The sequence below is a fragment of the Netta rufina genome, assembly GCF_964035555.1.
Source record: "Netta rufina genome assembly, chromosome: 14".
NCBI lineage: Eukaryota > Metazoa > Chordata > Aves > Anseriformes > Anatidae > Netta > Netta rufina.
Genome location: NC_140137.1, coordinates 7,072,041 through 7,097,412, shown reverse-complemented (window position 1 = coordinate 7,097,412; position 25,372 = coordinate 7,072,041). Strand labels below are relative to the sequence as shown.

The 25,372-nt window shown below is 52.3% G+C and overlaps 1 protein-coding gene across 2 annotated transcripts in view; it reads right to left on the bottom strand.

The window, feature by feature from the left end:
* The window catches only part of FGF18 (fibroblast growth factor 18), a gene marked incomplete at its 5' end in the record, with an annotated part of 68,864 nt that extends 52,290 nt beyond the window's left edge, over window positions 1-16,574 (bottom strand). For both annotated transcript variants that reach the window (XM_084295167.1, XM_084295168.1), the window contains 2 exons: window positions 16,171-16,207; window positions 16,543-16,574. In XM_084295167.1, coding sequence (XP_084151293.1) covers window positions 16,171-16,207; window positions 16,543-16,574 — 69 coding nt within the window. The remainder of the gene's footprint in view (window positions 1-16,170; window positions 16,208-16,542) is intronic.
* Between the last annotated feature and the right edge of the window lie 8,798 nt (window positions 16,575-25,372).

Sequence of the window (25,372 nt, the reverse complement as noted above, 5' to 3'; positions counted from 1 at the left end):
TCACTACTTCATTCCAATACTTGTTCTATTTCTATCCCACTGGGTCAAACTCACCTATTGTGAGACCTCACCGATTTCAATTACATCAGGGATTAATTTGTTCCATGGCGTTGAAGCTGTTAATGCAATCCTTGCTGGCTCTAGATTAGAAAAGGCACGATCAAGACCTCCCTCGCAGGCAGTGTGTTTAACAGCAGTCTTGATCTTCATTTTGTTCTTTTTCTCCCCCCCCCCCCCCTCCTTTGTGCCCCTTTGCCCCTCTTTTCACAATCTTCTCCTTCCTTTCTAAATTGCCCTTATCAGAACTGGGTGGTCCTCCTGACTTCCACTGTTACTGGCAGAAAGTTGCCTTCCAGCAGCCGCTGCCCAGCATTTGCGAGGGAGCCTTCCCTGCTGGAAGGTCAGCGGTGACAGGTCCGACCTGGCGCTGCACAAGCTCGTGGCAGCTTCATGAAAACAGAGCACAAGGAAGGTCTCAGCAAGGGACGTTAAAACCAAGTCCTCCTGCGCTGCCCTCCCTCTGACATCGCCTCTCCCCAGGATGTCACAGGGAAGGGCCAGCTCTGAGGAGTCACTGCAGGACTCTGCGCACCCAGGTGGATCTGCAGGAGCTCAGCTCTGCAGCTCAGAGCATCATTCATAGCAATTAGGTTCTCTAGGAAAAAAAAAAAAAATAGATTCACCACATTGCAGGTGGAAGCCTGAAATATGAATTTGTTAAGTGACTCTAGTTCTCCATTCTGGAGAGGGTGTGATCATGGCAACCCAAACTGTGGTGCCAGCTGAAGCACTTAAATGTCACCGGGACCATGACCTCACTGCACTTACAGTGCTCTGGATGCTTCCCACAATGCAGATTAAACCCAGCCTGTGCCATGCAGCCCTTGCAGAGAAGACAGGATCGGCTCTAGAGGATGCGTTACATTACAACAGGCTTCCCAACAGTAATGATCTGCAAAAATCACTGCTTTCACAAGCTTGAGCTTTCCAAAGTACTCCCCTTTAACACTGAAATCTCCTGCTTTAATTATTCCCCAGATGGTTTTTGCTGGGCAATAGCTAAGCTCCTATTGTTGCAGCTTCACCACAGTTATTTCCGACACCTGCAAGTTCAATGAGGGCAAAACAAAACCCAAAACAATTTCCCACCTTCCCACCGTGCCTTCCACAGGGTGCACTCACAGGAGGAAGTTTCGGCATTCATTAATTCACCACACACTCTACATTCCCAGCTCAGACCGACTGCGCTGGCTTTCAGAGCGCCAGGGACGTCACTGAAAGTGGGTCCCATGGGACTTGTGAGCAAGACACAGTATGGCACTGTCACTGTAGGCATAGGAGATAGCAGAAGCACCATCACTTCGACAAGCTGAAGCTCCTAGCTGATCAGTGGCAACATGCTCCAAGCTCTGCAGGAGCCACGGGTGACCCATGGCTCTGTGCTACTGCCACCGCTGCTAGCACCAGGATGTATTTTTTGGAAGTAGATTCATGCTTATGTCCCCCTGCCATCACCAGAGCAGCCCTCCCTCGTGGCATGGATACTGCTGCACAGAAAACAGTAACCAGGCTTTGCAAAACAGCCTCAGTCAACCTCTGAAATCCCGGATCCACAATGCCAGCAGTTGGATTCGGGGAGCTTGCCATACTACAATTGCCTTTGCTAACAACAACGACAACAAAAATGTTTCTTTTCATTAGGGAGAAAATACTCACGCTGAAATAAACTGCCCTGATATGCAGGAATGAAAACTAGCCAGCAATTCAGACTGCTGCAAGTAGTTGTCTCTCAGTGTTTCTGAACAGTTGAAATGTGCATTCAGAAAACAAAACCTGGAGAATAAAATGCCAAGTCTCTTCAGCCTAAAACGCACTCACCAAGCAAATCTGGTGCCCAGCACGGCAGCAGCACAGAAACCCCTGAGCCCACGCACAGATCACCTGCACCAGGAGCCATGAAGGAGGCGATTTTGAAGCAGACCCAGAAGCAGCAAACAACTGCCCCCAAACAACAAGGAGTGCCTTCACAAAAAGCGTGGGCATCTCTACAAAAGGCAAAAACAACAACAATAGGGCTGCCCCTGCCCTGCTGCCCATCCGAGGGTGCTGCTGGCCGCGTGGCCCCAAATACATGCTTGGCTCGAGCAGCTGCAGTGCCCCGCTTGGCACACAGCAGCAGAGGAGCCCGGGCTGGCCACGCCAGCAGACTGAGGTGGAAACCAGGGCAGTCCTCAATGCAGGGTGTTCTGGGACAAAAGCTACACACATACCCCACTAAAAATACTTACAAACAAATTGTTCATCTCTTCAAATGATACCAAAAAAAAAAAATACCAAATTCAAAACAGTCCTGAGCTTTTCTCTCCTCCCCTCCATCAGCAGGCACATCTTTCTGGGGCAGATGCTCCAGCCATGCATGAACCTGTGTGGCCTGCTGTTTTGCAGCAATAAAGAGAAGAAACCCCAAGCACACTACCCTGAAACAGGTCAGATAACCCTGGAAAAAGGCAGTCATTCCTCTGTAGGAGTTACAGTGACGCTTTAAAGCACAAGCCCATCGGGTCCGAAGTAACGTCTCTGGCTCTTCTGCTCAATGCCAGCCCCGCTGGGACCTCCACGAAAACAGTAGCAAAAGCCCAAGACATGGGAAATGCAAGTGATGCTCAGTAAAACACCACTGTCAGGAGGAGACAGACGATCACCAGAGACCGATCTCCCCAGAAAAGAAATAAATATTTGCAGTGGCAGCACAGCAGCAGGGATCTGGTGTTTACCCAGGTAGCTCCTTTCATCCCCGTCCCTTGACATCGTCCAAGGAACACACAGGTCCCTGCTCCCACTGCAGAAAAGCAACTCCCTCTAGGGTAAAGCATGGCAACTGCCGACAGCACACACAAGTTTAGGGCAGCATTTCCAGAACTCCTTTTTCTACTGAATTTACAAAGGAAACAGAGATGGGAGCTACTGCCCAAGGAGACAGCTATTAGCCACCAGCACCCATCTCACGTGAAAGGTGGCTTCTCCAAAAGCACACAGCTCCCATTTCTCCGCTGATTCAGCGGTAAGGATGCTGGAGACCCTATCGAATTATCCTGTGCCACTTCTCCTCTATCACATTTCCTCTGGAAACCTTTCACTAAGCTACAGACAGTCCCACTCCTGCTTATTCTGGCAAGATAACACAATGACCTGACATGGGACAGCTGCCAAGCGGAAAGGGACCTGCTCAGGTGTCACCCCATGATTCGGCAGCATCTACACAGCTCTGGAATGTAAGAAAACAGCTGTGGACAAGGACGGGAGGGTTAATTCATCTAACAGTACCTGGAGGCCAATCTGGGGATTTTCTGGAACTGCAGGAGCCGTTTCACTGGGAAGCTAATTAATTTGTGCTGCCGATACCTCCCTTCTGCCTTACCTTCGTCTCTGCCAGCCTGCATGCGATTTTTATTTTTTCACGCCTACTTTTTGGACGGGCTGGCATTAGCTGTTTGAGATGCCAAAGCCTTCGTATAACTCGTCCCCTTCCCTCCCTACATCTCAAGTTTCTGTTTTCTGTTTCTGTTTTCCTACAGGTGCCTGCAGCTGAGGATCACCTCCACTCCTGCTGTCTCTGCTCTGAATGGAGGTGTCTGCAGGTTCGAGGCAAGGATCAAATCCATTTTATGGAAACTACCAAAGCATCACTGGAAACTGGTAATGCACAGCAGCCCCAGTGTGTTTCCTGAATACCAGCCTGATGAGGCCTGTTATTGAGGGAGAGAAGCCCTGTCTCTCTGGGCTGATCTCTTTCAGAGACAAGTCAATGCCCAATGGGGATGCCCAGCCTGAGGCAGCCTCTTCAGCCTGACCCCGCACAGCACTGCAGGAACCAGCCCCTGGAGCTCTTCGCAGCCACAAGGGACTTGGATAAAGCAAGGTCCTGTGGTAACAACACTGGAGGAAGATTAATCAGGGTGAAAAGTGGAGCAGACCAGCAATTCGCCTAAAAATAAATTGCAGTTTATGAAGTCACAGCCGTGGAGCTGAGCACCTGTTTCAGCCACACACTTTGCCAATGAGTTTCCTTTTCCTTTCCCCACATTACCGTGACCAAACACCTGCAATGTTAGGGTCTGTCCCGCATAATCCTCTGCCTGTGTACATGAGAAATTTCTTTATCTGCAAAAATCTTGCAAGTTATTTCTGGAACAGGGCTTTCCAGAGCTGATTTTGATCAGTAATTCACTTATTTGAAACATAAGATGTAAAGTTTCCATCGTCTTTGTGTGGGAGATATTTTGCCTTGATCTTGCTGTAAGGTTTCGCAAGGCAAACAAAGCAATTCCATGAACCGTGCCGCACAGCGGAGCTTTCTGAACCCCAAAGACATCCCTGCAGGAACCTGCTGAAGCAGGCGATGGACAGATCCAGTTTCCATTTGAAGATGTGTTACTACTTTTAAATAAATCTCTTCAAATCTGCTTACCTGGGAAGACCCAGTTCTATTTAATGAGTTTAATTGATTTTCACTAACAACCGCCTTTTCCACTTAAGAGCATTTCTCCAGGGCCATCCCATCTTAAAGCACACTGCAAACCTGCCGCCACCATCCCAGAGGTGAGACAAGCACCTCTGCAGCACTACTTTAGCAGGTACTGAGCTGGCATGATGGGCAGTGCTAACAGGAGCACTGAGCATGCATTTGGTGCTCCCGGCTTCCCTTTAAAGCCCTGCTGCCACAGCGTCTCCTTTCTGATGAAGCCCGAGGGTATTTATCGCTGCCTGCTCCTGCTTGCAAGTCTGCTTAAACAAATCACCCCCGAGCCTGCTGCCTTGGGATAACGGGCTCTGCAGGCATTTTTTACTCGGAGTTATCAACTCTGCTCTGCCTGCAAAACCCATCAGCCATAAAGAGAGAGCAATAAAAAATACCCTGCCTGGGCTACTCTGCTCTCTTCCTCCAGCACAGCCAGCACCACATATCTGCTAACAGCACGGAAAGTTTGCTTTCCCCAAAAGTTATTTTCAAGCTCCATTATCTCCCCTGTTTACACCACGCTCCCTATATTATCAAGAGATCTCCAAGTAATTTATAAGCCCACCAGCTCCCGTGCTAACGTGGCAATAAATCAGGCTTACACAGAGTGTTGCCTACTGTCGGGAGCAGCGGGCAGGACGTGGCTGGGCGAAGGCACGCAGCAGCAGCCACCCCACGTCCTCTGCAGCCACCAGCCCCCTGCAGATCGGATGGGAACCTGGCTAACTGCCCCACAGCCTGCTCCTGGACAGCACCGTGCAGAGGTAGGATGTAAACCGTGTCTTAGGAACCCAAGAAGCTGCAAAGGGAAGCTCCATTGAAAGTGGAGTGGCTTTTTTCTTCCTATTTTTTCATTTTTTATTCCTATTTTTTCAAGCTGATACCTAGCTAGGCAGTCCTGAGTACTGCATCTCTACAACTCTGCCTGCTGAACCCAGCCCTTGGATGAGACAAGTGAGACAAGGCACGCACCACTGATGTGCTCTTCCAAGTGCTCCACCTTCAGCAGTGCTCAGACGACTTGTTCGGAGTGGGCTGGTTTTGTTCTGAATGGGCTGGATGTTTATTTTTAACTATCTGGGGAGGATTCCAGTCTGCGCCTCACCTCGCTGTGTTTTCCCCATCCGACACAAATACAAGCACACAAAAGAGGGTTTTCTTTTTAAAAAATCCAACCAAAGGAGGAGGATGTTTTTGGCTATTTTCCTTGAGGAAAGAGGTTGCCCATCTAATAATCCCTAAATGGGCAGTGGGTTGTTGGGTTTTCATCTGCGCCTTTGAGCCTTCGATCCCTCTGCCAGGTTGCTGGTTTTCTTTTCCACAGAGTTGCAAAACCCCTGAATAACAAGGTTTGTGCATGGAAGTGCTGACACAAACCTTAACTACAGCATCCTGAACATGATACCAGAATAAGGACGCTCCCTGTGTGGCCCAGAGTATGGATAAATAAAGCATTTCAGCAGCCAGCGCCGACAGATCATAAACCTCCACAAGCATAAATACCAACAACAACCCAAAAAGATTAGAGGGCTTTACGGGTGAGCCAGGCTGGGATGATTTAGAGTTGGGGTGGAAGGGTCATTATTTCTGAATAGGTGGGGGCAAGCGGGCCAAAGAAATCAATAAACCATTCGGCTGCCAGGGAAGGAAGGGGCCAGGCTGATTGTGCGGACGCGAGCCCGACGCGCTCCGCATCAGGCTGGGGACACCTCGGGCTCACCAGTGCCAACGGCTGCGGGCAGCACACAGCACCCCACTGCCAAACGAGGGCACCCATGGGACAAGGCCAACCTCCGTCCCCACTGCAAGCACGAGCTGTGGGACCGAGCTCACCCCGGGACTAGCCGCAGCGGGCTCCTGCTTCCTGCAGCGAGCGCAGAGCTTCGCAGCCGCCTTCCCAGACCAACAGCTGCTGACCGCGGATTTCAAAGGCCACTAGCAATCCCTCCCCTGCCTTTTTTCTCTTCTCGTTCAGCCCTCCTCGTTCCCAAATCTTGGATGTTTCCTTCCCCCGCTTCCTTTCTAGTGAGCTGAGCAATGACGAATGACTTGGGCTTAACAGGCTTTGCAGTAGGGAGCGAAGCCCGTTTATCAACATAACAAATATATAATGTACAAATAAACACCTACTTGTACCTAATAGGCCAATGCACCTGGAAGCCCACCCTTGGGACGCCACACAGCCAGGCATTCAGGTGCCCATGGACATTGGCAATGCCAACAACTTCCATGAGGAAGCCTGAGCTCACAAGCCTACAGGTGCAAATGGGAAGGATCTCCATTCCCAGCTAACCAGAGCAACAAGGCGGTGCTTGGCATGGGGGGAAAACTACAGAAACCTGCTCTGATGCCTCCCAGTGAGCCAGCCACCCCCTCTGCTGCCTTTCCAACTATACTTAAAGGAAACTCTCTCTATATCAGTTAATAAAATAGCTGGAAACCTGACCAGGTCATGTCAAGCTTAGCGGAGTTAATGAGTTTCAACTTTACGTAGAACCTTGAGAGTTTTTAAAATCAGTAATTTCATCTTCCCTCCAGAAATGAATTCCTCAATGGTTACACTGCAAAAATATTCCTAGGACAGACAATTCTGCTGCTAATATACTAAAGATGGCATTAAAAAAATCAGATTAATATTGAGCCTTATCAAACGTACAGTACAAACCATGTGTTGAATTTAATCCAAACCAAACTGTCAATCTGCCTTCGGGATCAGATATAACAAACATGTGAGCCTGGGGCCAGAAATGAAAGCACGGTTTGTTTTCTAATACAAGATTTGTACTGATCTCTATTAGCTGCGCTCCTGCACGGAAATCTTGACACTGCAAATGCCGGACAAATACAATTTCTTATTTTTCTGCTTTGGTGAGCCGGGAAAAGTTTTGTTTGTTTCTAATCAACCTTGCATTGCAGGTTTCCTGTTTTCAGGGAACAACTCTCAACAGTTTCTGAATATAAATCTTTTTTGAAATGTTTCAAATAGGGGAAAAAAAAAAGGAGGTATTATAATCATTAGGCACAAAAAGTTTGGGCTGCTGCAGCCCCGCACAGCCTGCCTATACCAAGGAGACCCAACACACTTTGCTGCACCCACCACCAGCCTCCAGAAAGGGACTTTCTGCCATAAAGCCTGAGGTTCCCCGGTGATTCCTTCCTCCGACACCCCAGCATTTGTGCCTGTGTCACCAGGATGCCATAAAGCCCCGTGCCTCATCCCAGATGTCCCCATCCCTGTGCTCACCGAGCATCCTTCTGCAAGGGAACCTGCGGGATGGGTGGGAGTCCTGCCGGCACCAGCATTTGGGACCAGCAATGAAAAAGCACCAACAGCCCCCCAATTGGGCTGGGAATGCCTACAGATCCCCTCCTTCCTGGGCTGCCACCCAGCTAAGGTCACAGCTCTGCGAGCTCAGCCGGAGCTAGCGCAGGTTTTGTTAGACAAACCCGCTGCTTGACCCGGTGTTACTCAGCCTCTTGGCACGCACCGCTACAGCGCGCACCGGGGAAATCATGCTCCCAGACAGAAACGGGAACCACACAAGTAAATTCCATTTTCTTGTTTGCTAAATTCAAAGGGCAATTAAATTCATATTATCTACTCTTTCAATATAAACAGCCAGAAAGAAACTCCTCTGCCTCTCTGGCAGACTATTCCCATCTATTTGCTTCCCCTGCAGATCACCGCGATGCTCACACTGCGGGATCAGAAGCGAGCACGACCCCACACAAATCCCCCCAGCAGCCCCACAGCTCCCTGCCCAGCCCCAAGCCCATCAGATTTGCTGATGATACTGTCTTTCCCTGCAGTTATGCCAGCTTGTCACGCAGCAGCAAAATCCGACAGGGCTTCCCATGGAATTCAAGACAGAGTTTGCAAAAGAATCGCCTGGATAACGGCACCAGGCACACGCAGCACAGTATTCCTAGGAAAGGCCCCCACAGCCAGCCCCACTGGCTTTCCTATTGATTGCTGGGGGGCCGCTTGCCGTTCTGATCTCAGCTGGTCGGAAGTCTCACCAATCGCTGTAAGGTCACGACCACGAGGTCAGAAACCTGCACTACATACATCATAATTTATTTTACAGATAATCAATACAGACCCGCGCCGTGCAGTCTTACAGTGCGGCGTCACAGCTAGGGGCTGATGCTGCTCGTGCAGTATTGTAACCCTAAGGCCTGGCAGCTTACAGGGTGAAAATCAGCTTTCATTTTACAGTTGTAAATCGTGGCTGGAAACCGAGTGCACACCCCACCAGCTATGGGTTGGTACTTTCATACAACTGGGTAACATTCTGCTTACGGTTTGAATCCAGACAGTACTAGCATCTGTTCAGCATCATCTCTGTCGCGGAGATAATTCAACAGGACAAGCCCAAAGAGAGGCTCGGTTAACATATTGCCCAAGGCGTGCATAGAAGGAAGGGTTCTCAGCTCAGAAACGGGGTCAGTCCCATTCTGGGGGAAAAAAATCCCAGCACTTCAGTGCCAGGTGTGGGTGGCAGGGAGGAACCAAACCAAGACGCCATTCCTTGCCGTCTGAGCAAATTCTCATCAGCAACCAAAGACTCTTCAAATGGATTAATAGCAACAGAGAATTAGCAAAAAGCCCTTCTACCAGCGTTGACTTTCACCCTATATTCTAATTTGTATTCCCAGGGTTTGGGGAAACACAACCCACCAGCTATGCCCAGGGCACACACCGCAAACCTTGTTATTTGATGGGCTCACCATTGCCTGCTGCAGTTGTGTTAATTCTGCTTTGCTGCAGGAGGGTAGCTCAGGATATTGCAAAAGATACACCAGCTTTTTAACAAGCTGTCCTTGAAAATGATGCCAAAGATGGTATTTTAGCAGGAAAGACAGGAGGATGAGAAATACACAGAAGGAGAAAGAGGAGCTGGGAGGAAGAAGCAGCACTGGAAATACCTTGCAGGACAAGCAATCCACTATTAATTAATTGCTGCGCTCTGGTATTTGTACAGATGCAACATGAAGCGCCCTGGGAAATTCACCAAGATCTAGTGATCAATCTCTAGGTGACCTGTGGTATAAAACGTTACCAGGAGGCTCATGGGGCACACCGCGTCCCACTTCACTCCCCTTTGGTGCCATCCCCCTGCTGTTTGCTGAATGCAGCCTCTCCAAACCACACAGTCAGCAAAGCTGCAGGACAACGAGCTATGCTTCCACCTGCCTCATTTTGTCCCTATGTCCAGAGCTCTCCTGCAGGCTTTTAGGATGCCCAGGGCCAGCCAAATCTGCCCCAATTAGCCCAGCCCAGGAAAGCACTTCCTCACCTTTAATCTCGGTGGTGCGGTGCGAGCCCCAGGGCTGGGCTCTGCCTCATTGCCTTTAATTCCCGGGCAGCACAGCTGCAGGACCCGCTGCACCCTCCCGCCCTGCACTGCTCCCCGCTGAGCACTTTCTATCCCATTTCAAGCACCCTTGGGTGAGCTGCGGTCAGCCAGCACCCGCAGCTCTGCCTGTTTCCTCCAGAGCAAAGCTCACCTCTGCCAGCATCACCCTGGACGGGGCGAGCACCACTTGAGCTGCGAAGCAGCCAAGCAAACAGCACCTATCTACAGAGGATGCTGCTGTCACACCGTAAGGAAGCGTTTCCCAAGGAGTGTTGGAGCAGAGCGACACATTTCTTATTTCTCCACCTGAACCCTTCTCCAGCAGGCCACAGGAGGAGGCAGGCATGCTCATGGGAACACCACTGTGGGCAGCGAGCAGGGCGTATCGGTGCCCACCCGGGAGGATGTCTCTCCACTAAGGGGGAAGCACTGCCACGCATTTTAGCTCAAAATCCAGTTGTCAGCCCAGGCAGGAGAGGCAGGGAGGAGGCCGAGGGGAGGCTGCCCTCCAAGGGAGCTGGCAGGAGCGGGGGCTCGGCCCCACACCCCCCCGGGGGGATCGGCACGTCCGCTCCCACCCACCGCAGACACCAGCGCGGCGAGGTGCTCTCACAAAAGAAAGCACGCAGACCATGACAGGCTAAGCCTCCTCCTTCCTCTCTCTGTTCTCCTTTCTTTCTCTCTTCATGCTATGGCAAGGCTGCTGAATGCCAATAAGAAAATACTTTGGCAGACTCAGACGGTCTTTTCTATGTTTTTTTTTTTTTTTTTTTTTTTTTTTTTTTTTTTTTTTTTTCTTATTTCCCCTCCAGCTACTTCTCTGGATGCCTAATCCTCAGTGGGCGTCCCAAGAGATGCTGCAAGCAGGGAGATGCGTGGCTCTGCACAATGCCCGCTCCCACCTGCAGGACCGAGCCTCAGAAAGCCAGGAGAGGGCCAAACCCCAGCCCCACCACCACAAAAAGGTGCAGGGGGCTCAGAAACCCACAGGAAAACCCTGCTTGTCCCCGTGGCTGGTCGGTGGCTCCCCAAGAGAGATGAGCTGCTGCCATGAGCCTCATCACTCCTCCCGTGACGAGCAGGGGTCAGGATGCCCACGGAAGCCAGGCTGGAGTCTGCCCTCACACGCCTGCACACAGGCACCACAAGAAGGCAGATGGCTCCTTCTGAAATATCGCAGTTCCCTGAAAACATTTTTTCACCTGCTCTTATCAAAACTGATATCAAAAGCATCCAAATCTGGGAGAAGTCAAAGCACAGGAAGATATCGCTGGTAGGGAGGAGAGGAGAGCACGCAGTAGGGGTTTTCCCAGCTTCCGAGGAAAGGAAGAGACCCATAAAAATGCTCCGAGGGTCCAGGAAGGAGGTCACAGATCCAGAAGAAGGACTTTTAACCCCAGGGGAGACTTTCTCTCGAGTTCAGACTCCTTCACGGAGCAAGAGCCACTTGCTCAGCTGTGTTCACATCACAGCCTACAGAAAGCCAGCCTGGTATTATCAGCCTATGTCAAAATAAAACATCCCGGGTTGCTGCTGATGCTGGTGAGTCCTGGCGATGCTGGTGATCACACCTGAGCTCTGACAGACCCTCGGCTGCCCCCCCTGCCTTCAGCAGCATCCCTATATCCAAAAATGCACCCACAGTGCTCGGGAAGCATCAGCCCTGCCCCTTCCACTCTTTTCTGTCCTTATTTGCTACCTTACAGCCAAGCTGCTGCACAAGCAGCCGTTAAGCAAGCATCTCTTCAAACCCCAGCATCGTTCACCTCCATCCAGTTTTGTTCATGCCAGCTGCAATATAGAAGATAAAATACAGATCAACTACAACCCCACAGCATGTCCAGCTATCGTGGACAGGGAAATTGGACCCCCCCACCCCCCCAAATACTATTCTCTCCTGCACGCTCACCTCAACAATGGCCAAGCCCTTCCTTGTTTCCTTGAACCACTCCGCACATCTCCAGAGCTTTGAAAGCTCAATGCAAGCTGCAATATATGTTTGGAGATGGAAGCATCCGAGCAGCAGCTCTGCTTTGCCACAACACACACAGAAACCACCAAGCCCCAAAATACTGAAGCATGCACGCTTGGCTCTGCCTGCTCCACGCTGCCTCCCATTTCTCCAGAGCCCGAGCGTCTCCAAAGACCCAGACAGAAGCAGGGCACGAGGGGCAGGTTCAGGATGCTGCGTTTCCTAGAGCAGAGCGGTGAGTCAGCAGGAAAAATAATGAAATAAAAAAATCACTTGTGGCAAGCAAGCACGGTCATTTCCTTGAGAGCAAGGGATTTAAAACAAGAACCTGCGATTCAATACGCGGTCAGCCCCTGCATGCTCGGGCTGCAGGCTAGCTGCAGGATGGCCACAGAGCCATGCAAGTGGGTGTTTTGTCCACCCTGAGCACCCAGCCCTGAGCACGGAGCTGCACACACGGCACCACCAGCTCCATCCCCTGCTGGGGCCGTGCTCTCCCTACCACCGAACTCCTCCGCTTCCAGCTCCAGCAGGTTTTGCTCATGCAGTTCCTCCTGAACTCTCGCTGCCTAATAATTGAGAGTTGCTGTGACCAGAAAACTCAACATAAGATTTTCCTGCTCGAGCTCAGCCCATTCTCAGCCTTTCCAAGACCACCGTTAGCACATTTTGTCCTTCACACCAGCACCACTAAAGCTACCCGTCAGCACCCCCGTGGAGGAGCTCATGGGGTAACGCAGCACAGCAGGACAGCTCGGTGCTGAAGTTGCTGGTGATGGTCACAGTCCCAGCTAAGCAGAGATGACAACCACGGCATCTCATCTCTCCCCAGCACCCGGAGCCTGTCCCCATGCCTGCTTTGTTCTGGTGGCACTGGCGGCCCCCAGGGACCGGCGCAGAGCCGGGGGAGAAGTGGCCCCGTCGCTGCCGCTCGGCAGACTCATGCCTCTGACATGTGCTGCGCACAGCCCGGCCAGACCGCAGGATCTGGCTCGCTGAACGTGTGGAAGCAACGCTTCTCCATGTCTCACTTTACAAAGCCCCAAACAATAACTGTCTGTAGCTGCACAGGAGCTTAGGAGAAACATAAGTTACTATTGGCATAGCACGCAGCAGCCTTCCTCTTACACAACAACAGCAGATGTGAAAATAGCACGGTGCTGCCTTGTGCACTCCTCTGACCTCCTGTTTGCTTCTGGATCAGATTCCAAAGCTGGATCTTAACCTACAAGAGCCGTAAAAGCAAAGGATTTGGCCCTATCGGGGACCTCTCCATAATTTAAGACAGATTCACGTCGTGTAGAAGAGCACGCCGAGGTTTACTGGGGCAGGGGAGCGGCACGGCCGGGCAGCCCGTGCTGGCACTGCTGCTGCTGCTGCGCTGGAGGCAGCGCGGGTCCAGGAGAGCTGGCAGCTCCCAGCCCTGGCCCCCTGTGGTTCAGCTGGCCTCGTTCGAGGTGAGGAGCTCCCAAAGGTGACACGGTCCCAATGCCATCGTCCTCGGGGCTGCCAGAGCCAGCATAACGTGGTGACCCGTCAGCCACATGGACAGTAACACGTCCCCAGGGTGCTCAGAGACACAGGATGCATCGCGGGCTTCTTGGCTGTGCTGCCCCCAAAACCAAACCCAAAACCGCACCAGGATGCACAGAGAGATGAGTGTGGGGAGAACAAATCACACCTGAAAGCGCGAGACAGCAGCAGGAGAACTCCACTGGAGAACGCCAAGGGGAAGTGCCAGCAGTCAGTGACCTGCATGGGGTCATCCCTGAAAGAAAGCTGCACGAGTCAAGTGATCTCTCCAGTGTCCCCAAGGACACCCGCTGCCCCTCCTGCCTAGAGCTGCTTTTGGGACTGCAGCATCCCCAGGCAGCAGAGCAACTGCCCAAGATGGGGATGTGGATGGAGAAGGAGCCACGCTCCTCACAGCCCTACCTGGAGGGGATGCAGCGCAGGGATGCTCGCTGCTGTGGGCAGAGCTGTGATCCCCTCTGACATGGGATGCCCTAGAGGAGCCCAACTCCTCCACAAGCCTAAATCTTGTTCCCAAAGCCCCCCATGTCCTCACCACCCCGTGACCCACCCACAGGTGATGCTTCCCCATGTAGAAACACCAGTGTGGGTCAGGCAGGGGCCTTGGTGGCTTTGGGAATGCTTCCAGCCCGCAGGTGAGTGGTGATGCCACCTTGCACAAATCCTCCTGCACGAGGAACTGTGGGCACAAAACCCCCGGCGCTGCCCCGGGTCCTGTCACCTTCCCATGCAGAGCCACGGGGTGATGCTCAGCAGCCCAGGAGCGCGGTGCTGGAGCCAGCAGGCAGGACGACCCGCTGCTCACGGCAACGAGGGGAGGTGAGAGCCGGCCTTCGAATATAATCCATCCACCCTGAGAATATAATCCGCTCCTAAACCTCCCCAACACAACGCAGAGCCCTTTAAGCAAAACCAAACAACTTCCTCCAGCCTAAATAAATATTAAACCTAAGCGATGCATTAATTTGCTCCAGTTCACCAAAGGCTAACTCCTACCCAAACTGATCATTATAAAAGAAATCCTATAATCCCTCGCTCCCATTCAGGCTCAAAACATGTAATCCCGTGAATAAATCCAGAAAGAAAGTGTAACAGAATGGGCAATAAAAACTTACAGCGTTCACATCTTTTCATCTACCATTAATACTGTAAACACTCACTCGAAGGCCCTTGAGTATGACTAATCTCGTGTTTTGGCTCCCCATGCTCAGCACCGTAAGAGCTCGCCTCGCGCCGCGGCATCCGCCGGGACCCGCCACCCCCCGGCCCCGCAGTGCCCGGCCGGGGCGAAGCTGAGCGGCAAATCCCGCAAAATGCTGCAAAATCAGCACTAAAAAGAAAAAAAAAAATCGAGAAAGTATGGTTCTAATAGCACGAGAGTGCGGACTGACTTTTTTTTTTTATATTATTTTATTGCTTTGGAAGCCTGCAAGCTCCAACTGTATAAATGCCAATAACTTCCCAAGTTTTAAGGCTGCTGAAGTAAGAGATCAGATTTTAGCAAGTGCTTTCCAGGCAGAGAGCCAAACTTTTCCTGATTCACTAAAAGCACTGAAGGGAAGGGGAGAGGGAGGGGGCTGGAGGGCTGATTAACTTCAGTTACCACACAATCGCAAAAAAACGTCTCCTTGCTGCAAAGGGTGCCATCGCTGCGAGCCCTGCGCAGCCTGTTATTCCTCGGGTTTGGAAAAAAAAAAAAAAAAAAAAAGGAAAAAAAAAAAGGAAAAACATCAACAAAAAAATGCACTGGAGCAACGCAACGAACGCCTCCCAACCACAGGGTAATTTACAGCTGTGGAACCCCTCCCGACGAGGAGGCTGCTCCGCTGGTTTTATGTTCGAGCCACAATTTTCAGGGGGGATGAGGGGGGAAAAAAATAATCTGATTTTTTTTTTTTTTTTTTTTAGAGGAAGGGAGCAGGGAAGGGGCTGGTTGGGTTTAGGCTTGGCCGGGGGGATGGAGCCCCCTCCCAAACCCATGACCATGCTTTGCCCAGACCCTGCCTGGCTGGAGGATGAGCAGGTGCAACCCTAGCCAAAACTCGGTGCAGGGCCAGGGGTGGCACGAGCAGCCCCCAGCCCAAGGGACACCGGCTGGGAGGTGACGGGGACACGGCACCTGCCCTGCCCACCCCGCAGGTGGGCATCCCTGGAAGCAGCACCCTGGGGAGCCCCAGTGCTGCCGGGGGGCAGCGACCACCCGTCCCCATCCCACGGGTGCTCCTCCAGCGGCTGCGTTCCTGCCGAGGCAGGATCAAAGGCAGGATCGGGCTTGGATTGCGTTCTCCTGAATAATGGGGAGGGAGCGCGCAGCCTCCTTCTCCTGGCTAGGGAAAGTCGTGTTTTTCAAAGTATCAGTTTTTGGGAGTAAGTTCCCTACGAAGAAGAAAAAAATAAATAAAAATGAAAATAGGGCGAGCAGGAGAGCGCCTGCTATTCCAAGGCAAGTGCATCAATCAACGTTGTGCGAGGAGGAGAGTCCAACACTGCCTCTCACATCATTAGCCAGGCTAATTCACTCCAGAGGATCCCGCTAACGCAGGCTACCGGCGCCCGGCTGCGCCCCAGCCCGCCGAGCACCGAGTGGCCACTGGAAAGCGGCTCAGCTCCCAGGGCAAGTGCCACTCCAGCATCTGGCGTGGGGATCATTTTAATGCGGCTATAAAAACTAGAGGGGGAAGAAAAGTGAAAGCCCCAGCCAAAACTGCCTGGCACTCCGAGGTCAGCACGCCGCCTTTGTTTCTTTTTTACAACCAAAAGCGAAAGAGGACAGAAAGGACACGTACCTGTACCTGAAAGCACAGCAGCAGGAAATGTAAACATCTGGAGAGGAGAAAAAAAAAGCAACAAAAGATCAAATGATGCGGTAAAATGGTTAAAGTCGGATTTTTTTTTTTTTTTTGCTTTGTTTTTCTTTGCGATTTTTTTTTTTTTTTTAAACGGCGCAGCTCGATGCTCTGCGCATGAAAAGGCTCGGCTCCCCATTCCCACCTGATCGCGAGGAAAACGCAACCGGAGCCTCCAAAAGGAAAGTTTGAAAAAGAAAAGCAATTAAAAAAAAATAAGAAAAAATAAAAATATTTTTATATATGTATATATTAAAAAAAAAAAAAAAAGGAGGAAAAAAAAAAAAAAAAAAAAGATGCCGTAATCCTTACAGGCAAGTGCAGGCGGAGAGCAGTGAATACATCGCTGGAGGAGAGGGGGAGGTCGGTGGCTTGCCGCTAGCGGAGTGCAGCCCCCCACCGCCCTGACATGGGAGCGATCCGGCCGGCAGGCTCCGCTCCGCTCCGCACCGCTGGAAGTTGTGGTACCGCCCGCCTTGCCTCCGCCGAGTGACTCGCTCAGGCATCAGCTCTCCTCTCCCCCTGTCTCTCCTCCTCCTCTCCCTCTCTCTCTCCGCCTTTGGGGGGGATGAAGGTGCTTATTGTCAGGAACTTCCGATCGTCAGCCCGTGCCCCCCCGCCGCTCCCCCCCCCCCCCCCCCCCGCCCCGAGCCGGCTGAAGCCTCCCCGCGGCTCCGCGCCCCCTCCCCGGGCATGGTGCGGAGCGGAGCGGGGTGCGGAGGCGGTGCCCGGCCGGGGAGCCCCGCGAGGAGCGCTCGGCACGGCCGCTGCGGTGAAAAATAAAAGGGGGGGGGGAGGAGGGGGGAGCACAGCCCAGCTGGGAGGGCTGGGAAAGCGTGAAAAGTATTAAAAAAAAAAAATAAGGAAAAAAAAAAATAAAAAAAAATAAAAACACGGAGAAAGGGAGCGGGGCACGACGGAGCGGGCAGAGCCCGAGCCGCGAGGAAAACCCCGAAAACAATTAAATAATGGGGGGGGAGGAGGGGGGGCAGCCCGCTGCGCACCCGTTTGGGGGGGGGGTCCGGGGGGGGTCTTACCTCGGCGCGGCCGGGAGCGCGGCGCGTCCTCGGTGAGCACCGGGCGGGCGGCAGCCCCCGGCCCCCCCCGGGCTCCCCATCACCACCCACACCGGGCAGGGGCATCCCCCCCCGGCCCCCCCAGCCCCCCGAGCATCCCCCGGGGGTGTCCCCGCGGAGCGCCCTGCCCGGCGCGCTCCGGCACGGCTCGCCTGCCCTCCAGCGGCCGCACGGCAGCACCGCAGCCGCGCAAAGGAGCCCCGCCGGCCTCCCCCCCTCAACCCCCCAGGTCCCCTTTCTTTTCTCCTTCTTTTCCTTTTTTTTTTTTCCCTCCCCATCGAGGAGAAAAAAAATAAAATAAAATGTTCCCACGTTGAGAGCGCGCGGTGAGTGCCCGGGTGGTTCCAAGAGCTGGTTTCGGGCAGACAAAATGCCAGGAGCTGTTAACCTCCACGCCTGTTGGAACTCTCAGAAGAGAGCCTAGCGTCAGTTAACACCTTGTTAAGTGAGAACATAACCCTAGCTCAGAACTGCGGGCTTCCCAAACCCTGGGATAGCGGCACGCAGGGGCACCCGTCTCCTGCTCTCCCCCTGGGCAGGGCACCCCAAGCTGCCCCCCGGTTTTCTGCCACAAACCAAGCGGCCTCCTCATCCCTGAAGCAGGGATCCTTTGGACAAGAACTCGGTGGTTTTCAGCTCGTAGTTTCAGGCCCAGGAGTAACAGAAAGCATTGTTTGTCAAAACCCTCGCAAAATCAAAGCTCTTAGCTTAGTCAGGAAAGTATTCAATATATTCCTAATTATCCCTATTTCTCCTTTGCTCAGACCCTCTCACAGCCCCCATACCCTTCAAACCTGAGCTTTGACTGCTCCACCCCAGCTTTCTCACACACCAAACCTCAGAGCAATTGGAAAATTAATCTGAACTCTACCCAGACCAGCCTCAGGACGTGAGTCGGGCCCTGATGTGTTGCTTTCGGCATCCTCAGGACATAATCTCTCCTCTGACCCTACCAACAGCGCAGACACCAGGAATCCCCCATCACCTTTTCCCAGCCACAACACCCCCACAACCTGCCCCTCACCACCACCAGCACTTCAGCTGCTCCCCGTGCCCACCAGCAGCTCACCACAGGGGTGCAATCAGGAGGACAACGCCTGGCACCTGCCCTCCCTGCTGCCCTGCACCTCTCTGAAGCAGGACCCCAAAAGCCCCCCCCTGCTGCTGAGACCTGGCCAGCACCACCCGCAGCTCCGCAGGGCTCTTGCTGAGCAAAGTGCTGGCAACTGCTGAATTCACTCCTTCTCCTAGACCAGAAAACCCCAAATGGCTAACGTGAGGCACACCAAAGCTGCTCTCCCTACCCAGCCTCTCTAGGGAGCAGCTGAGGGGACTCACCAGGCTTGGAGCACCACCATTAGTGACCCACTGTGAAGGGGCAAAGTCCCTGACTCAGCCATGAGCCCCCATCCCACCCCATCAGAGCACATCTGGCTCAGGGACACGGCCCCAGACTTCGGGTCCTACAACCTATTGACCTACTACGAACCCACTGGCCCACCGTCATTCCTGAAGCATCAGCTCAGCACCAACAGCATGGCACCAGCTTTTGGTTGGCCCTACAGCTGCTGGCAGAGGGTTTGGGGAGCGCTCAGGACACGTAACCAAGCTCAACACCCCAAATCCATGCCAACCTCCAGACCATGTGGTGGGGATGCACCACCTTTGATGCCAGCAGCTCCTCACCAAGAAGAGCATCTCCTGAGCCAGCCCAGGCTGGGACCTGTCACTCGTGAGGGCTGTGGTGACACTGGGAAGCCACCCAAGCACCACTCACAGGCTGTGGAGCCAGCACCTGGTACTGCTGGGTCCCCACTGGACATAGGGCTGGTGGGTTTTAAAGAAGACATGCTGGGTTTGCAGGGGGGTGTTCATCCTGAAAACACTCCCTGTGTCATCACAAATGGGGTTTTCATTTGAAGATCCGTGTTTTGTGCCTCAGGAGTGTGAGGAAGCCCTTCGGTCTTTAAAATCCCAATAGTTATCTGGAGAATAACAACACCAGAAGTGAATCTTGTTCAGGCTGTCAGGGCGTCCCCTTCCCTGCTCAGACCAGCGGGAGCTTTATGGGGCACAGCACATTCAATGGGGCTGTGCACTTAAGTGGGGGGGAAACCTCCCCACCTGCAGGGTGTCCCTGTGTGCTTGGAGCTCAGAACTGGGACAAGAAGGCCAGTGCAGGATCCCGGCACCCTGCACTACCAGGGCCCTTCCTCCCTTGCAGCCAGGGTTTAAAGGCACAAGGAAAACCTCAGGCTCACATTTTACAAGAAGTCCAGCAACGCAGCTCAGCCCCGCCAGTGGTACCTATGCTGGTTTTGCCCCATCAGGTTCTGAATCTCTGCCCTTGGGTTGCATCCATGAGCGACTCTTACTGAAAAAGAATTTATGGAGGACTTTTACATTTTAACCTCTCTGAAAAAGGACAGCCAACTTTCAGAAGGGATGCGGTGCATATTCCGTCCATACCCAGCATGCACACAAAGAAACAACATCAGCCCGAGGTAACGGATTTGGGGAACTCTTCTGCCCACAGATGGGCCATGCAGGGGGTGGATACTTTACAATTACACTCATTTGACAGATGAGCACCAAAAACACATGAATTGATGCTCAGGAGGACAGAGCTAAGCCTCAGCACCACGACATCCAGTCGCAGCGATGAGCAAAGGCAGGATGCAGCTTCAGCCACACGCTCCGGGGTAGAGCCTGGAAGCACAAAGCACAGAGCCACACCACAATTTTTGGACATATAGATATGGATATCTAGGCCACAGAAAAGCTTAGCAAGCAAGGCTGTAATTTCTAACAGAAACTCATCCATGGGGACGCTGAGCCCTGCAGGAGACCAGAGCTGGGAGAGGTTCTAGCCCGGGACACAGCCCACAGCACGAGTCCCATTGCTTCCCCAGCAGGGCTGCAAAGCCCCTGCAGCCCCCACCCAGCCTTCTGTCTCCACCGAGGGACCCCATGACTGGCACCACTGATCTCAGGTGTGCAAGGAGAAGTGTTGACCACGTCATTGCTGCTGGGAAGCCCAGCTGGAGAGAGAGGAAGGTCTCTGCCTGCAGCCTGGGTGAAAAAAACAAATCCATCGAGCAGCACTGAGCAGAGAGCTGTGAGGGATGCCCTGAAGTCCCTGGGCAGCCAGGGAAGAGTGGAATAATGTGCAATGGAATCGTAGAAGAACAAATCATTGCAAATAATGGAATATCAACCTTGGCAGCTTTCATTTAGCAATACAAACGGGAGGGACAACCAGCTGGGACAGCACCGAGTCCCACAAGGAGGGAGCTGGCCAGGACCCCCCCAGCCCGCCCAGCTGGCCCATGGAGAGCAAGGCTGCTCCCAGGAGCTTCCTGGGCTTCTTGGGAACAGTGGCAATGGCATCGCTGCTTTACCTTGGGCTTTCTCTGGTCCCACCACCCACAAGCATCACAGGTCCCCTGGGAGAACACGCGGCAGCTGCTCGAGTGCTTCTGGAGGGAGGAAGAACAGACAAACCTCTGCAGAGGACCCTACACAAACCAGTGGGAAATTCCAGCCTTCGCACTGCATTAAATCCTAGAGCTTGGCTCCTTGGATTTATATTCCTCCATGGTTTCATTTTTCCCCAAAAAAAAAAGTTGCAAGCTGTTAAGCTTCAAAACTTAATATTTCCTTAACTCGGAGCTTTTCAGCTCAACAGCTCTTAAACATAAACCTCTTTAACTGAAGTCTCCTGAATTAAGCTGTCTCCAGCAAGTCCCCACCTCAAGCCCAGCCCGTGGAGCCTTTCTTCCTGGGGGGACAAGTCCCTGCCCACGCCGCCACCACAGCTCCCAGGGACTGTCCCACAGGCAGGACTTCACGCGGAGGCTGCACGACCACGCGTGGCCCCACGGCTGCCATGTGCCACCCCAGATGTGATTTGGAGCAATGTGCAGCCCTGGGCAAGGGCTTTTGGTTCAGCATCATCCCTCCTGGATCTCCAAGGCCTTCTACCGGAGAGCATCAGAGCTGTAAGCAGTCAGAAGCAGACGTACCTGTGCAGGATTCGGCTGGCAGCGAGCACCAGCAGTGAAGGTGCGTTGTGCTCCTGTGCAGGGCTGCAGGGACAGCCCTGGGTATGCTCCTGCTGGGATCCCATACGTAAGGCAGGCTGCTCGCTAGGAGATGCTCCTCAGGCTTTATGCATCCCCCCTAATACAGCAGGAGGAAGACTTACACCGGTAACCGCGCCCTCAGACTGCCACCAAAGACCAAGCAGAGGCCACTCAGCACATCCCACTAAAGTCTTTTCTTAGCTTTGCAAAACAAAGTTGGGCAGGATGATTTTTTCCTTTCATGTACCTGCATCAGGTAACTTTCAAAAAAAAAAGTCAAAAGAGCTCATTTCTTTCTAAAACTGAGGCTGAAAAAAGTACATTTCTACCAAAGAGCACCTGGCTTCAGAGCCAGAACTTGAAGTGTAACAGATGGATGGGTCGTCTTGCTGTTTCCACAAAATACACCCAGACAGGACCCTTCCCTGGAAAATCCACCACAGCTCTGCAAAAAGACTCCCTGGAAGTTCCAGTGTCCAGCAGCAGGACAGGGCTGGACCCATTTACCTCTGCAGCTCTTCACCCTCTCAGGGACACTCCATGCTAAAGCCACGCAGCAGGGAATGGATTCATGCAGGGACACGGGGTTCACATCGGTGTTCAAATGTTGTCTAAATACTGCGAGAGCAAGAGGGACCAGGAAAACAGTGCTGTAAGTGGGAATGAGTTGGCAGGGACTGTTCTGAGCCACAAAGCTAGAGGGAACAAGCAGAGGCATCTCACCTTAGTCTGAGACCCTAAAAAAGCCCAAATCCTCCAGCCTCTGTCTCGTTCTGCAGTCTCGGGATCACAAGGCTCAGTTTCCTTTGTCCTGGTGACCCCATAACGTGTTACTGCCCTCAGTAGTGGCTTGTGGCAGTGGAAGCCTCTCAGCAAGGACGCTCATGGGATAACAACAAGTTCACCATCCCCGTTCCCCCAGCTTAACGAGCCCACGGGCAGCACGGCACTGCCTGCCAGGGCACCTCTGCAAGCTGCAGGCACCATCAGAGCTCCGTGGTGACCATCCCCTGCAGGGTCTCCACTCTTCCTGCCCTCATTTTGATCCTCAACCCCATTTGCTCTTTTTTTTGAAGAATTGCCCTTTCTGATTCTTTGTTTTCTCCTGGGATCCTTTTCCCACAAAGGCCCTTTTCTGGCTGGGTTCAGGAGAGCTGATAGATGTGGCGCAAGGGGAGAAGAAAGTTTCTGAAGTAAGCAGCAGCACAAAAGTCATCCCAAAACAGCTGACCACAGCCCATGCATGCAATTAGAAGAGTCAAGTGGTCTCCACATTGCACTTTTATAACATCTTAATTAACACACAATATATTTTGGATTGACTTATTTGGTCCAAATAAAGCACAGCTTCAAATCCCCTCTTAAAAGAACCACTTGCATAACAGACGACCAACAGCCAGCCACTGAAGAGCTGATCCAACACAACACACCAGATTGCTTCCAAAAGCCTAAGTGTAGGTAAAAAGCAAGCAGAGGGAGGCTGGGGGATACCCTCTGCTGTCCGAGAAAGGAAGGACAATATCAGCCCTCGCAGGCACCTCAGCACGTCCTGTTCTCCTGTTCCTGGCCACGCAGGCTCTGCTCTGCCCTTTCAGATGGAGGAGTCAGTGCTCAGACAAAGCAACCCTTAATAAATACCAGACCACAAAGCCTCCAAACCTCACTCAACACAACCAGTTGCGCGTGGTGCCGCTTGCCAGGACCAACTGCCCATTAGACCGGGACAGGGAATAAAGGCACTCCATCGAACGCTCAGCTCCAAACCACCAAAATCATTTGGCGCTTTGTCTACGACATTTCACAAGCGGGATGCAGCCTTTAATTCCCCTTTGGGGAAGCAGCAAGAGGAATAGGGATCGGCTTGTTCCACAGGGAACGAGGGAAGGAGAAGTTGGGAGAGGTTGGCTGCAAGTCAGCCGTGGCACGTTGGAAGGAGACAGGACACAGCCTGGGGCACTTGGTAACGTTACTAGAGGAGGGGAGGACAGAGCATGTTCCAGCATGAACTTAGCCCCGAGGGACCGTCTGGGTGGCAAGGAGCCCAGAACCACCACCCATCCTGGCCCTGCTTTCCATTACCTCAGCCCACACACGCTCCCTTCCACCCTCCTGCCAGCCATGCTGGGGTTGTGCCTCTCCAAAGGCTCCAAGCGGTGCTGAGCGCAGGTGAAGCAGCCGAGGCCCACGCTTGTCTTAGGCTCCGAGATGTCCTAATCGTACGGGAGCAGCAAACAGAGCCCCAGGGCAGAGTTAAGGAAGGCACAAGCACTTTTCTTGAGCACAAGAAAGAAGACACAGACCAAGACCTCGACCTCCTGAAGCTGAGAAAGGCCATTTCACTGCAGGACCTTCCATCAGCAATGAGATGTCCAGACTCAAGGTAGCAGACCTGGAGACAAAACACATATCAGGAGCAGCTGCGGCTGCGGCCAACACCATGCAGCAAAGGTTGAGGAACAGCCACCTGAAGAAGTGTTGACCCCACTGTGAAGGCAAGGCACGATGCTTTGCCACGGCACATGAGAACGCCTGTGCTTGCATCACCGCTCTTTACTCCTTCTCTACCTCTGTGCTCTCAAATAAGCCGTCCTCAAGGACCAGAACCATACAGGCTTTTGTAGTCCCTATCATTAGATGCAACTATTTCTATCGAAACATTCCAGTTTTAGTGCAATCATGCCATTAACATGTTCAAGGGAAACACTGCAGGAAGTCAAGAGCAATACTTAATACTGCAGCAACCCATCTTGTACTTGGTATCTTCTCTTCAAATCTAAGCTTAAATGCTTTAATTCAACCTTTTAGGCTCCAGTCAAAAGAACTTTAATTGAAAGAACTGGCAGCTGCCTGTGAAATCCTACCTGGAGGACACGGCTGCACAGCCCAGGAAGCCCAGAGCAGTCATCGGCCGGCCAGTCCCAACAGGACCGAAGCATTTGGAGACGTGACTGGCAGGAGTGGGCAGAGCCTGGCTCTGAGAGGGCTGGGGCAGAGCCACGGAGCCGGGCGGGGAGCAGGCAGCAGAGAGCCACCAACTCCTCGCAGCTGGAGCTGCAAGGACATAAACTGACAGAAAACAGAGTAAGCCAACTCACTGGAGCTAATTAGAGGTACCATTTTCATGCCACGATGTAGATGCCTCATGATGCGTAATGGCAGCCTGACAACGATGTGGCTTTACATACTTCAAGAACACATTTTCCCACTAGAACTGCCCATATAGGCTTCATCTTCCCCCTGCAATCCTGCCAAACATAGCTGCACCCCACTGTCCTGCTTTGTCAGTGACCTGTGGGCACAAAACACCCTGACTTTTCTTAAACATTTAATATTCAGAATATTTTATTGGCTGGATAACCTCTTGCTAAAATTACTGTACAATTTTAGTATGTTTCAGCCAAAATTGAGGGCAACTTTGCTTAAATGAGCCTGTCTGTGCCATTAGCTCTATTTCACTAGGGAAATTCGCGCTCACTTGTGCATATGACATCATCTATTGACATAACCCCACCGAAAGAGGCATTTCAAATGCTCATGCTCTGCCATTTCACATGCTGCAATTATAGTCAAGCTTAAATGCATCTTTGACACCAGACGTGCACTGTGGTTCAGCTTCCCTACCATGCGCAGTGCTTGGCTTCATTTTTCCCAAAGGAAGCGTTTGCTTCCAGACAGTTGCATCTGCTTCCATCGCACCCAGAATCTCCACTATAGAAATGAGTTTTTGTAATAGCAAACTAAATACTTTCACGGACAATTTTACAAATCGATATATTCTGCTTCTAGAACAATCCGAACACCCTAGAAGAGATCCCATGCCCAGCTAGCACAACCCAACATTTTGTTTCAACCATGTGGTACAAAGGCAACCTCTGTAGGACCCCAACTGTTCAAGTCCTTCAGGCAGAAAAATCCTCAACCTCTAAGACCTTCTCTAATGCCTTTCAGTTCCCAAGTTTAATATTTCTGCTGGGAAAAATA